Source organism: Equus asinus, chromosome 18, assembly GCF_041296235.1.
Source record: "Equus asinus isolate D_3611 breed Donkey chromosome 18, EquAss-T2T_v2, whole genome shotgun sequence".
Classification (NCBI taxonomy): Eukaryota; Metazoa; Chordata; class Mammalia; order Perissodactyla; family Equidae; genus Equus; species Equus asinus.
The window spans coordinates 29292375-29307590 of record NC_091807.1 but is presented as its reverse complement, the minus strand read 5'-3'; the positions used below and the strand labels follow the sequence as shown (position 1 = coordinate 29307590).

General features: G+C 46.1%; 1 protein-coding gene across 2 annotated transcripts in view; it reads right to left on the bottom strand.

Moving 5' to 3' along the window:
- The window catches only part of HUNK (hormonally up-regulated Neu-associated kinase), a 110759-nt gene that overhangs the window by 65013 nt on the left and 30530 nt on the right, over positions 1–15216 (bottom strand). For both annotated transcript variants that reach the window (XM_044750685.2, XM_070488757.1), the window contains exon 2: positions 5244–5536. In XM_044750685.2, coding sequence (XP_044606620.2) covers positions 5244–5536 — 293 coding nt within the window. The remainder of the gene's footprint in view (positions 1–5243; positions 5537–15216) is intronic.

The window sequence follows — 15216 nt, the reverse complement described above, 5'->3', positions numbered from 1 at the left end:
CCCGGGGGGCAGGGGCTCGAGACCAGACTCATCCAGGATTAGGTCTGGGGAGAAAGCTGTGCCTGTGGAGGTGGCCGCAAGATGGATTTTAGTAATAAGCTTAGAATAAAGCAGGCAAGAAAAGCCCATAACTCCCCAGGGCGGTCGGCACTTTGCAGTGACCGAGAGGGGTTTGGGGTTAGGTTTTATCTTCAAAAGCACTGTATTAAAACCAAATGATTTTTTAATCTTTGTTTTATCCCAGAAAGAACATAAAACTGGCTACCAGCAAGCTTCCATCCCGGTGCTAACTCTGACACTCCTGTATTCATTCAATCTCCCTTCATTTATTCAGCAGTCGTCCTGTGTGTCCATGGGGCTGACCGCTGGGCTAGGTTGCGACATGTGCAGAAGACAGAGAGCAAACAAGTAAGTTATCAGATGAAGAGTGTCTGGAAGGCAACGCAGAGGGTGCTGTGGGAGTCTATGACCAGAGGGGCTAGCCTGGAGGGCCTCCTGGAGGAGGTGAGTTTGGAGCTGGGACCTGAAGGATGAGCAAGATTTAGTCAGACAAAGAAGGCACCGGCAGTGCCAGCGGAGAACAGCAGTGGGGCCCCAAGCACACAGAATTCAGCCTCGCAGGTAGAAAACAAATGAGGTGGACTCAGTAATAACTACAGCAAACATGGACCCAGCACTGACAAAGTGTCTCAGGGTTAAGCACTTTACATGAATGGGCTAGTCTAATCCTCACAACAATCCTGTGAAGTGGCTAATCCCTTATCCCTATTGTGTGGATGTGGCAAGAGAAGCAGAAAATCCTCAGGGACCCACCCAATGCGGCTCTTACGTGGCAGAGCTGGCACGTGGATGTGGGCAGTCCAGCTTTAGAATCAACCTCACTGACGACAGCGCATCCCGATCCACACGGTTATTGGGCTAGAGCGTTGTAAAATCTCACATTTCCACTCATATTTTTTTAAACCCAACTGAACAGAAAACCTTGATATACATGAAAACACCCCTGGATATGTGCCCGCTCTCAGAAGAAGCCCCTGGGAGCTCCAACAGCCTCTGGCTGTGAGCGGTTTCTCCCTCTCATCGGCCATTCCCTCCCTCCCCTCTCCAAGAGTTGCTACAAGTGCAAAGAACTTCTTAATACGCAACCTCCCCCCCCCACCCTAGGACAGGGTGTGCCTGCTTCTTGTCGGCCCACGAGAACAAAGGAGGGTCACTTCTCTCCCTCTCATTCCTCCTAAGCGCCGAGGGCCCTTCCCCAATACTAATGAATGAACAAGGCCGTGGCCCTGGGAGCGTGATGTGGACACAGGCCCAGGCACAGACTCGCGCAAACTTTGATCATGGGTCTCTCTCCCTGAGTCCTGCAGACCCCCCTGGCTTGCCTCTTCCTGCGCAGCAAGGGCGGTATTGTGTTATGGGGCTGCGTTTTGTCTGGATAGTTTGATTAGACATTGTTATTTTGAACGAACAGCTGAATCTCCAACGAGCCTCTCAGCAGAATCAGCATTCTTGATGGTCGACGTTAGGAGTCAATGCTCTATCGACAATAGGCAAATCATCAGATGTGGGCGTGCTGCTGGGTGAGCACGTTTGAGAAAAAGAAAAACCTGTTAGCCTTTAAACGCGGAGGATCGCAGGCAAATCTACCACGGAGTGATGAAGTGAGACCACAGTCCACCTTTGCAAAACTTCACAATGGCCTGTTGGAGCAAAAGACGCAAAGGCTGTGGCAGGTCCATTTTTAAATGAAGTTCTCTGCCAGCTAAGAGCATCTTTTCTAGAGGTTTAGTTTCCTTTTTTTCTTTCCACTTGTAATATTTACATGATTTTTAAAGATTTGCTTCCTTTAAATGATATTTAAATAGTTCTGAGTAGATAATTAAATATTTAGATTTAATATCACAGGAAATGAGGACTCTGCCAAGCATTAAGTCGACAACAACACAACATTATAGTTTCTGCCTAATCAGGAATTGCGCGTTTACAGCATCCTCTAACACGGAACCAAAAGTCCTCTAAATCTCTAGCTGTAGCCACCAAAATTCATCCTAAATCCTTTTGGATGATCTAATCTGTTTGCTCAAAAATCTTCCCACGAGGGACTCCAGGGCACCTCTGAAATGCTATACTCTCCCATTCATTTGAAAAACCTAACCCCAGAATAATTTAAGAAATTTATTCCACTTTGGAACCTAATTCTCCACTGTGGAAAAGGGCTTCAGTAAATAGTACACCGGCAGTGAACCAGATCACAGATGCTAAAAATGAGTGGTCTAGAATCTTCGAAAGTCAAGACATGAGCTAAAGCCCCATATTCTTACAAACATTCTCAGCGATGTCTTAATCCCCTGTCTGCATGCACTGACGCTCATTCACACGATTTCTAGACAGAAAAACGAAGACCCACCCCCCCACCCCATACCGAGCTTTCCAATCTTCCCTAACTTTAAAAGAGCTGAGCCTTTGCCATTCTTGGCTTATGAATATATTTCCAAGAAGCGATGAAGAAGGAGAATGCTGGAGATCAGAGAAAGAAAAAGCACACCGTCTTAGCTATCAAAACATCATTAAATGCATTCCTTTGACATTCTGACAGTAATTGCTTTGAGAAGGATTGGATTTTGTTAAAATTGCTTTAAAAGGGTTGTTGAGAATTTCCAGCGGGAGAGACCAGTGAACAAGACCCAGCCTTCACTCCTACTTCCTTTGTTGTCCTCGAAATCCTGCGAAGCTGGGTGTGCATCTGATTTTCGACACCACGAAGCCCTCGTCATAACACCTCAAGCCCCTCGGAAAGCTCTGCCCCCGGCTCTATTTTCTGCCGTGACCAGTGGACCTGGTAACCCAAGCTGATTCATTCATGAGGTCTCTGCCTCTGTCATCTTAACAAACAAAGACAGGACCAGGCACACTTACGGCCATCATTCTCCTAATAATGGCAGAGCTGTGACACAGCAGACTACACAAGGGTATTGTTGGAAAGAGCCAAAAATAGTGTTATTCACTTAAAATTTCTGAATGTTCTCTTCCTCACTGATGGAAACCCAAAGAGTTCTAATGAAGCGTGAGTTCACGACAACGTGTGTGACTAAAAATATGTCCATGAAGAGGTTCTCTCCCTCAGCCAGTAAATGATCCGCCTGGATGGTGCCTGGCTGCGGCTGGCTCTGAGGAAGCCTGAATGAGGGGACCTGCCCTGGAGAATCTGGGGAGGCTTGGGCGTGACAGGGTGGAGCATTCCAATGCCAATGCCACTAAAGAAACAGCCTCTCCACCTTGAAAATCCACAAGTTCTATTAACTAAGGGCTGAGCCACTTTCTTCACTGATCAGAACATGAGTGGTTTGCTTTTTCTTTCTTTTTTTTTTTTTTTGAGGAAGATTAACCCTGAGCTAACTTTTGCCAATCCTCCTCTTTTTGCTGAGGAAGACTGGCCCTGAGCTAACATCCATGCCCATCTTCCTCTACATTATGTGTGGGATGCCTACCACAGCATGGCTTGCCAAGTGGTGCCACGTCCATACCCGGGATCCAAACCAGTGAACCCTGGACCGCCAAAGCAGAATGTGTGCACTTAACCAATGTGCCACCAGGTGGGCCCATGGATGGTTTTCAAACAGATAAAAGTACCATTAGAAGTTGAATTTTTAAAAATATATGTTTCCTCTGAAAGTTAAACATAGAGTTGCCATGTGACTCAGCACTTCCACTTCTAAGAGCAGAATTCTCCAAGAGAAGTAAAAACATATATTCATAGGATAACCCATATATGGATGTTCACAGCAGCATTATTCACAATGGTCAAAAGGTGGAAACAACCCACATGTCCATCAGTGGATGAATGCATAAACAAAATATGGTCTGTCCATACAATGGAATATTACTCAGTCATAAAAAGGAAAAAGGGGCTGAGAGATACTGCAAAAGGGATGAATCTGGAAAACATTACGCCAAGTAAAAGAAGCTAATCGTGAAAGGTGTTTGTTTCCATTTATAGGAAATGTCCAGAACAGGGAAATCCATGGAGACAGAAAGTAGATCAGTGGTTGCCAGGGGCTGGTGGAGGGGGAAATGGGGAGTGACTGCCAATGGGTACAGGGTTTCTTTTTTGGGGTGAAGAAAACCTTCTAAAATTACATAGTGTTGACAGTTGTACAACTCTGTGAATACACTAAAGCAACTGAAAACTGTACATTTTAAATGCGTGAATTTTATCTCAATGAAAAAAATTTTTAACATGTGTGTATATATATCTGTATATATACACACATATATTTTGTGCTTTGATCTTGCTTTTTGAAACGAGAATCATTTAAACACGAGCCCTAAATTTTCTCAACAGCCCAGAATAATTATGGATTGTAATTCCATGAAAGAAGAAGGATGCATTTATTGGTGAAGTCAACAATTTCTTGGGAGGAAAAGAGGGCACTTGTATTGTATTGTATTGTATTTATTTCATTTTAGTATAGCACTAAAATTAGACCCCGACCACCGATGGCAACCTTGCTAAGGATGCTATTTCCATCCCCCTTCCTTGTAGAGATCCTCCTCAGGAGGGAGCAGGCTGTTAGGAAGAAAAAATTGATTTTCATAATTATTCGCAAGGTTGACTTGGCTTATGGGGCACACCCCTCACTTTCAAGGGTAAATTCACAATTCGAATGCTGCTCCCATCCAGTAGACTAAACAGCTACTGAACAACCACCACAGGTAAAGCAGATGCAATGAAAGCACCATCGCTAACACGAGCTGACAGACAATCTCAGGCCATCTTAACATTGGTGCTTCTTTCAGGCACCTGAGCAACCAGTCTCATTACTCTGCAAATAATAATAATACGTGCAATCAACACTCACACGGCCCTTGCTATATACCACACACTATTCCAAGTTCTTTCCATATACTAATTCGTTTAGCCTTCCATTAACCTCAAGATAAGTATCATTATTATTCCCATTTTAAAGAAGAAGAGACCGAGGTTCAGAGTGGTTAAGTAATTTTCCCAGGGTCACACAACTATGAAAGGAGAGAGCCAGGATGCGAACCCAAGCCTTCTGGCTTTAGACGCCACTCTTTTAAGCCCACACTGGCATTAACCCAACTCACAAACCTTCCTACGGAACAAAAGCGTAGAATTGTAAAACACACTGCAATGCCTCAGCCTTGCCTGGAGTGCACTGAAGCACTGTGCAGTCTGTTCAGCACAGAGTCGGCGATCGTCAGGACGGCACGGCCCTTACCTGTGGACCACCCCAGCCCGGTGCAGGTGCTCCACCGCAGAGATCAGCTGTCGGATGTATCTGCGGGCTTCAGACTCCTCCAGCCGCTTCTTCTCGTAGATCTTGTGCATCAGGTTGCCCCCAGGACACAGCTCCATGACCAGGTAGTAGCTGTTTTCCGTCTCTAAGATATCAAGGAGCTGGGTGATGTTGGGGTGGCGGATCATCTGCTGGATCTGGCCCTCTCGCCGAAGGTTTTTGGTGACATATGTGTCCTTTTTGGCTCTCTTCTTGTCGATGACTTTAATGGCCACCTAAGGAGACACCAAGAACACAGCTGTCGTCAGACACTGCAGGCAAAGCTTACCCCCTGACTATTCACAAGAACCCTAGGAAAATATACAGCTACATCTCTGCACGAGGAGAAAAAGCCTATCTAAAATAGCATCAAGGGAAAAAAAGGAGACTGTAACATCAGGAAAGATCAACAGATTGAATTATTAAGGAAGAGAAAGAAATTTACTTAAGCAAACTTGAATGGCCGACTGGAAGGCTCAGTGAAGGGTCAATGTCAAACTTAGTTCTCCCAAGGGTGCAATGCCAAGTTCTCCTCCGGCATGTCTCCAGGTTGGGTCCCCCATGCCTCCACTTCTGAAACTGCCAGTGGTTAGGGAGCTGGGGTGGGGAGGTGACGCCCGACAATGCAGCACCCCCATCCTTCCTCTTGCCCTTTCTCTGCCCTGCCCCAGATCCTTCGGCCAGGCCGCCTCTGGCCTCCAATGTGGACCTCTTTCCCTTGGGGAATTACCACGAGGGTTAACTCTTGGCCCTACGTCAGGACCCAACCTGTTGTTGCTCCAGGGTGGCATCTCAAATACCCACAGGATGCTCCTCCCGGGTCATTTTCCCCACAGTCAACGTGTCACAGGGAGGAAGGGAGGAAGGGAGAGAAAGAAGAAAAAAGGAAGGACGGAGGGGTGGAGGGGAAGGGAAGATTGTCTTTTCCACATAGATCTACACCCCTTCCCAACTCTCCCCTTTCCTTTGGTGACAGTCACCTCTCCACTCAACAGGACCTAAGACATACCACCGTTTTTGTCCTCTTCTTTTCTTACGTCTTCACTCCTCTCCCTAATGTGACCAGCCACTCGCATCACGTCGACTCCTTCTACTAAGCGCCTCTCTCACCGTCCTTCCTCTCCGTTAGTGACGCCATCAGTCGGGTGCTTTTAGGACCTAGCCTCCTAGCGCCCAGACGCGCTGTCTCTAAGTGAGACTTGGCAACCCAAGGGACATTCTCATCCAAGGCTATCGAGCCACCTGGGTGCAGGAGGAAAACACTGGACCTTCCATTTCTATTTATTTCCTTCTTTTGTAACTATATTTTGTAACTATTTCATAACACACTCAATATATTAATACAGAGATGTGACAAAGATCAATCAATAAATGATAGATAGATGATAGATGGATGGATAGATAGATAGACGTTTGCAGTGAGAGGCTCAAATGTTATTTTCTTGACAGAGGTTCACAATTAAAAAAAAATAGTCTAGCCACCACTAGCTTGGACTGTGACACCACTGTCCTACCTCTTTTCCCTAATGCTCATCCTGGCCCCTCAAAGTCACTCTACTGTCTGCCTCAAAATCAATGGGTCAGGAACTCTGACTTCTTGCTTAAAGCTCCGCAGAGACTCCTGCTGCCCACAGGGCAAGGTCCACACTCCTGGCCCAGCGCTCCAGCTTCAGATGATAACAAGTCCCACCTCCCTTCTAGGGAGTCCCTTTCACGCTCCTTCCTCAGGGTCCCACCACACCTATCATGTGCTACACCATTTAAAGCAGCCCTCCCTTAACGCAGGCCCAGGCCTTTCCTCACCACACACAGGATGTATAAATGACAAGTGGCTGATAGGTTACTAACTGAGCAAATGATTGAACCTTTTTTTTATTTTTACCATTGATGCAAAAATAGCTGTAAACAGCTTAATCTATTATCTTTTCTGAAGAACAGTCTCTTTGTTTAATTTTAATTTTTTCCTTAAGATATAATTGACATGTAACATTGTATTAGTTTTAGGTATGTAACAGAATGATTTGATATATGAATATATTGTGCAATGATTATCACAATAAGTTTAGCTAACATCCAACACCACACAGTTACAAATTCGTGTGTGTGTGTGATGAGAACCTTGTGTCTTAGCAACTTGCAAATATACGATACAGTAGGGTTACCTCTAGTCACCATGCTGTACGGAACATCCCCAGGACTTACTTATCTTATAGCTGGAAGTTTGTACTTTTTGACCCCCTTCACCCTTTTTAACAGGGGTTTTCAGACCCTTGATCCAAAGATATGACTAAGAGAAGACAAATAGCCAATGGGAGCAGACAAGCCGGGGGCCTGCCCTTTCCCAAGTCAGTCTGAGACCAATGCTGTCCACCCGCAGAAGTGAAAGTTACGCTCTGTGGTTTGGCCCCAACTAGTTCAGCAGTGCTACACTAAAAGCTTTAAAAACTGGACTTATTCGTGACACACAAAAAACACATATGTATAATATATAGTGTCACATATGTACAATACACATATGCATACATATATCTGTCCATCACCTTGTGGGGGATGGGAGAAAGAGGGATGCTGAAAAATACAAGAAGAGTCTGTCTTTGCTTGAGTCTGTTGCCATGTTTTAAAAATTACATCCTTTGGCAATGAAATTCTCACACGTGCCACGAATAAACAACAGCCGAAAAGCCCAGCAGTCATACGATCTGCCTTTTTTAATACACCACACGATTATTATTAGGATAATTTATTCAGTGCTTTAATCGCCTGCGGTAAGTTACATAACGGCCACCCAAAGACTTTACGTGCTAACCCCTGGAACGTGTGAATGTGACCATATCTGGAGAGGTGAAGGATTTTGAGATGAGAGTAACCTGCATTATCTGGGTGAGCTCTAAATGTCAACACCAGGGTCCTTACAAAATAGAGGCAGTGGGAGATTTCACACAAATACACAGAGGAGAAGGCCGTGTGAAGAAAGAGGCAGAGAGGGCAGCAATGGGCCACAAACCAAGGAATGCCACAGCCAGCAGAAGCCAAAAGAGGCGAAGGATGGATCCCACCCAGAGCCATCAGAGGGAGCACGGCCCTGCCAACACCTTGGTTTTGGTCCAGTGAAATTGATGTTGGACTTCCGGCCTCCAGAACTGTGAGAGAATAAATTTCGGTCATTTTAAGTCACCAAGTTCACAGTAATTCATTACAGCAGCCACAGGAAACTAACACACCAGGTGTGTGTCACACCTTCATTTGGCATCTTGGTTCCCACGTGCCACTGGTTCTGAAAGGGCCTCTGTGGAAACCCTGAAATCTCAAGCTACCTCATCAGGAGAAGGTCTCTATCAAGCCCCCTGTCCGTTTCCAAATGCCAGCTGGTCACCAGGCTGGTTGTTCTCAGTCATCCCCTAAACTTACAGGCTCTGCACTGATAATACTGAAAAGGGAACGTCATTCTTGACTACCCAAAACCGTTTAATCAACTTCATCTGCAACAACTGAAATGGGGAAAACTGGGAAATTAAGGAAAAAGCGATCAATGATCGGCAAAGGGAGGCATCTAATTTAATACGACGGTGATCAGAGATTTGCAGGCAGAGTCGATCTAACACAGATTCCAGCAGGGCCAAGCCAGTACGATGACGGGTCTCCAGCTGCAAAGATGAACTGCTTCGGCCAGGAGAGTTTGAAAAAGTGAAATTAAATCTGCACAGATTCACTGAGGACCAGGTCCAAGTCCTCAGGGAGTCGAACGAACTCACAATCTGGTCCTCAAGAGTGTTTCAGGGAACAGAGGGGGACAGCGGAGCGTCTAAGGCTGGACGCTACCCCGAGCACACCAAGAAAAACGATTTTCTTGAAAAAGGTCAATAAAACAAAGACTCTCAGCTCTTCAACAGTCACAAGGCCTCCCAAAATTTTACAAAGGAATCCGTTTTCAAAGACTGCCCCCATACTTCCAAGAGAAGTAGTGAAGTCTTGCGGTGGTGGGAAATTAGAGAGAGAATAACACAGCTCCAGTGTACCACAGTTGAAACAGATTAGTCATCAACTTCTCTCACTAATTAAGAAATTGCAAGGAGGCCGGCCCCAAGGCCGAGTGATTAAGTTTGCATGCTCCACTTTGGCACCCCAGGGTTCACCGGTTCAGATCCTGGGAATGGACACAGGATCACACATCAAGCCACGCTCTGGCGGCATCTCACACAGAAGAACCAGAATGACCTACAACTAGGATATACAACAATGTACTGGGGCTTTGGGGAGAAAAAAAAAAAAAGAGGAAGATTGGCAAGGGATGTTAGCTCAGGGCCAATCTTCCTCACCAAAAAGCATACCCCCAAAAAAAGAAAGAAAGAAAGAAATTGTAGGGCCGGCCCCATGGCTGAGTGGTTAAAGTTCCATATGCTCCACTTCTGCAGCCGGTGTTCGCAGGTTCAGATCTCAGGCACAGACCTACTCTACTCATCAGCCATGCTGTGGTGGCATCCCACATACAAAATAGAGAAGGATTGGCATGGATGTTAGCTCAGGGCTAATCTTCCTCAAGCAAAAGAAGAGGAAGGTTGGCAAAAGATGTTAGCCCAGGACAAATCTTCCTCACCAAAAAGAAAGAAAGAAAGAAAGAAATTGCATTTCTCACAATAGGGGAACTCCCACCCTCCTCCCCACCCACGCCACTCCCCGCCACAAAAAAATGCTGACTCATGATGGATAAAATCAGCAAACTGATTTTTTAAATAGCTAAGCTCATAAAAAAGAAAAGAAAATTCCCCAAGACCAAAAAACAAGTAGATCTAAGATGACTAGAGGGCAGCTATGGGGTGGAAGAATGGGAAAGGAGGAGGATGGAAACACGCGGACGCCAGCTCATCAGGAGGGAGTCCAGCTCAGAAAGGAATTTATGCCCAACGGCCCCTGTTACACATTAGAAGAAAAAAATGCAACGTAGAATTGTACTTAGAATAAGGGATGCACCAGAGCATATCGCCCTAGTCACGGCACCCACTTCCGTAAACAACTGGTACCTGAGAAGGTACGTAAAGCCCTCAAGTCCACGTCCGGCTCACGACAAGTACTCTTTAAATTGACACTCTTATTATTGCTGTTTTACTTTCACTGAAGCAACTTGTAAAGAGGGTGAGAAAGCATTCAAGCTTAGTTCAGCTAAGAAAAAAGTGTGCGTTTCCTTGACCCACAGTTTTAGCATATTAAAAAAGAAGCCTGGACCACATTTGAGTGTTTCGAACTCTCCGGAATAGAGTTGCTTTCAAATCCCAAGGCAGTGGTTTAATATCAGCCTAGTCTCTCATCTTCTTTAAATATTGACTTAGTTGAGACTGTCTACACAGGATCAGAGTTAACAGGATTTAAAATTCATCCCTTCCTCCTCCATCACCCTTCACTGCCTTTAAAATTCATTACTCCCGAACACACCAAGAACCGTGGATGTACCCAATCTCGAAAACGAAAACGCAGCTGTAAAATGGATCTTCCTGTATGACTGAGAGAAAGAAGAAAAAAAATACTGATCAAAGAGACTACTCTTTAATATCACAGAGACATACATATATGGTTTACCCACTCTACATTCTGTGCTGGGTTTGCAAAAATTCAGTCTTTCTTTAATCAAGGCCCTTTCAGACCGTAATGTTTTAAAGAATCAGAATGCACAGCGAATAGGAGGCCTGGATCAATGGAATTTTCTTTCGAAGTGGAAATTAGCCAAAAAAGAGCTTTCTTCCCAGAAGACTTTGGTTTCTTAATAAATACTGTGTGTTAAACTCAGATGAATCTTTTCTTCTTCTTCACTCATTGAAGCACCTGAAATATACTCAACACTGTTCTACATGCCAAGTGGAAACTAGGAAAGAGACATGGATCTTCAGGCCTATGTGTGGGGATAATTCAGATTCTTTGTAGCGGTTCAAGATTACTATCTGTTAGGGACTGAATTGTAAGGCCCCCCGAAATTCATACGTTGGAGCCCTAACTCCCAATGTGCCTATATTTGGAGATGGGGCTCTTGCCGTGTCCTCACATGGCCTTTTTTCTGCACACGTACAGAGAGAGGTCTCTGGTATCTCTTACTCTTCTTATTTGGACACCAATCCCATTGGATTAGGCTCACCCTTACACCTAAAATTACCTCCCTAAAGGCCTGAAGATCCATGTGTCTTTCACAGTGCAGAACAGCGTTGAGTATATTTTAGGTGCCTGAATGCTCGAAGAAGAAGAAAAGATTCATTTGCGTGTAACACACAGTATTTATTAAGAAACCAAAGTCTTCTGGAAAGAAAGCTCTTTTTTGGCTAATTTCCATGTAAAAAGAAAATTCAGTTGATCCAGGCCTCCTATTCGCTGTGCATTCTGATTCTTTTAAAAATGAGGGTCTAAAAGCACAGTGTCAGGAACAGAGAAGCAGCTCAATGAACATGGACTGGACTAATGACACAGCCAAGGCAGGCGCAAGTTCAGGAAGGAAGAAGAAAGAGAGGGAGGGAGGAGGGACAGATGGCAGCGGCCATCCGCAGCCACGTGTGTCTTGCGCCTTCCACTTTGGCCTGGACAGAGGCCAGACGGTGTACACCAAATGCTCATACTAGAACACAGACACAAGGACCTGAACAAAGGGTATCCCTCGTGACTCTCTCTGGGAGAGTCAGAGCAGAGAGAGACATTTAAGATCACTGCCAAGCTAAAGGTGGTAGAGACTATTGTCCCCAGTCACCATGTGTGGACTGGAACCCTCCAGCCATCCTGTTTCTTGCCCCTAAGAGTCTGGCTGAGAGTTGGGAGAAGTCACTAGGGAGAAGGGGTGCTGGAGAGACACCCATGACCAGCGTTTCAGCGTGTTGTCTGGGGACCCGGCAGTCCCATCACAGAAGTACCCTCATTCGTCATCAGCCACCTCCTCGTGCCCGCTTAGTCCTTCTTACCCCAACGTCTAATTCTGGGCTGTGCTCCTGTTGGGTACCCTTTCTCCCTCCAAAACTTATCTGAACCATCTGTCACCTTCTCCAGAGCTGCTAATCTGGGGGCACAGGAAAGCTCCCCAAAAGCAAGGACCAACCAAATGTAGCCAGAATCCCCATTTCTCCCAGAGGAGGGCCAAAGTCCTGACGATGCCTGCAGACCCCATCATGTGGTCAGCTCACTGCCTGACACCATCTCCTTCTGGTCTTCCTCTCATTCCTTCTGCTCACCTGCTGGCCTCCTCGAAGTTCCTCAGTGTGACAGGTGTATTCTCACCTGGGGGCCTTGGCTCACTCCCTCACCTCCAAGACTTTGCTGAAATGTCACCTCTCAGAGAAGCTTCTCTGACTCACCTACTTACAGCGACACCCACCTGGTGCTCACAACCGCCTTTCTCCAGTCTATTTTCCCCCACAGTGCTCACGACCTCTTAAATCCTACAGAACTCATTGAGTATGGAATCTCTCTAACCCATGGAAGCTCCAGAAGGGAGGGGACGTTCCTTTGTCTCCTTCACTGTCATGCTCTTAGCGTCCAGAACATTCCCTGACATATAGACAAAACTCAATAAATATTTCCTGAATGAATGAATGCAGTTGGAAGAAAAAGATTCTATAAACTAAATCAGAAACCACGATGGACTGAATTGCATCCCTCCCCAAATTCATATGCTGAAGCCTTAACCCGTAACGTGACTATCCGGAGATAGGGCTTTTAAAGAGGTGATTAAAGTTAAAGGAGGGCATAACGGTGGGGCCCTAATCCAATAGGTCTGGTGTCCTTATTAGAAGAGGAAGAGACACCAGGGATCCACTTACACAGAGAAAAGCCCACGTGAAGACACAGGAGGAAGACGGCCCTCTGCAAGCCGCAGAGGGAGGACCCAAGAGGAACCAAACCTGGTGACACCTTGATCTCAGATTTCCAGCCTCCAGAACAGCGAGGAAATAAATCTGTGTCTAAGCCGCCCAGTGTGGTATTTTGTTATGGCGGCCCTAGCAGACTAATACAGAAGCTTTATGGAAGTCATTAGTAATGACAGAATGGCTTGCTTTGTAAATCTCATTATAACAACACAACTCTGGTGACAACGCTGGATGAAATGAATGGAGCGGGAGTGAGCTCGGGGCGGGGGATACCCCAAAACCCATGAAGAAAATGATAAGGGGCCGAGGGCTCTGAGGCTCCAGGCTCCAGCCCGAGCCTGAATTCAGTGTAACAGAGCTGAAAACTGTGGTGATTAGCATGACCCAGTGGGAAGTTTTGAAAATAAATTGGTTTCACGCCTCCTTCCCGAGAAACGATATGTGTAAATGCATCCAAGCGGAACGTGCTCCTGTGCCGAGGATACTGATTTCACAGAAAGCAGAAAATATCCTTTGCTGGCTTTGTAATTAATTTCAGGGTTGCTCTGATTCACAGAGAGACGAGGCTAGACAGCAAACGCACATGGCTGTCTTTTACAGGGCCCATTAATTGCGGCTATTTACGTAGCCCAGCGCGACAGCCCCTGACCCCTGGCTCCCCCCCCCAGCCATCCTCTGCCTGCTGCTGCCGGAGAAAATCTGTCTTTTCGTAAATGAGGGAAAAAAAGTTTCCTTCCCCAGTTTAAACAACAGAGCTCATTAGGACTGATCCTGGCGATGATAACAGAACTCAGTGCTGAGTAAAGGCAAAGAGTTCAACTGTCAGTGAAGGGAAAATCAGCTCAGCTCACAAGGCTGGGCTGGGAGACCCTCCCATGCACGCCCTGCGGAGTTCTGAAGCCACCGTCACTGGGATTCTCTGCGCCCTGACTCAGCTCTGATTCAGAAAGCAAATCACGTCCTGACACCCTGGAAACATCCCCGCTGATGGGAAATCAGAAACTGGTTCCTGCCAAGGAAGAAAAAACGCAAGCAGAGGATTTTGAGATAGCAAGGTAGAATAGCCGGGCTGGACACAAAGGACAGTGGTTACACAATTGTTGGAATTCTTATCAAAAGCCCATCTGCTTAGTTAAAATATGCATGCTTCCTACATCAGCAGAAACGCACTTATTATCCACAAGGACAAAAGTAACCCCCAATTCCCTGTCCAATCAGAATTCACCCAAACCCAGGAATCTTAAGGGGAGATGAGGCACGGATTAAAACAGGTAGTGCTAAAATCATTTCTCTCTGGTTTTGGAAAAAAGTAACAAAGCCCCAGCTTGGTAACAGATTACACGGTTTTTGAGAACACGGGTAATTCATCTTGGTGTTCCCCACAATGCTTGGCTTCTGAAGTGCCAAATAAATTGAATCAATAAATATATTGGTTAAAAAACTGAACACCCAGTTGTCTCAAATACCCTTCAGCTCCAATCTCCTGGCAGCCGTTCCTTACTGCTCCATTTCTCTCCCGATTGGGCCCCATTTTTAAGTACCCTGGAGGTAACCGGGTGACAGTACAGAGGAAGTCACAAAGGACATCATCTAAAAACAAACAGATGCACGGAATCCAAAAGATAATGAGTTGGTTAGGCATGACTACCCCGGGCCAGCAATCACCGTCAACTCACTGAGAACAGCAGCTCCCCACTGCCCACCGGACACCCCATGTGGTCAGCCCACGCCCCAGCCCTCTGGACCCAACCTCTCCAGGATCCTATCCATCACTGCCCCTCCTCTAGGAAAATCACTCTCTGTGCTCCTATCACACAGGCCATCACCATCCCCACCTGTTGCTCCTCTCCGGGCAGCCAGTCACCAAGGCTCTTCTAGAAGGTTCCTTCATTGCCACCCCCATTGCTGCTGGCCAGTCTCCTAAGCGCTTCCCAGCGCTGCCCCTTCTCCCTTCTCCACACTGAAGCATCAGAGTTTTCATTCTAAGGATGCTCATGAGCATCCTCTGTGCTCAGAAACCTTTAAAAGAAACTCAATTCCTTGATGAGAAATTGAAAATCCTTCATGATCTGGCACCAACCTCC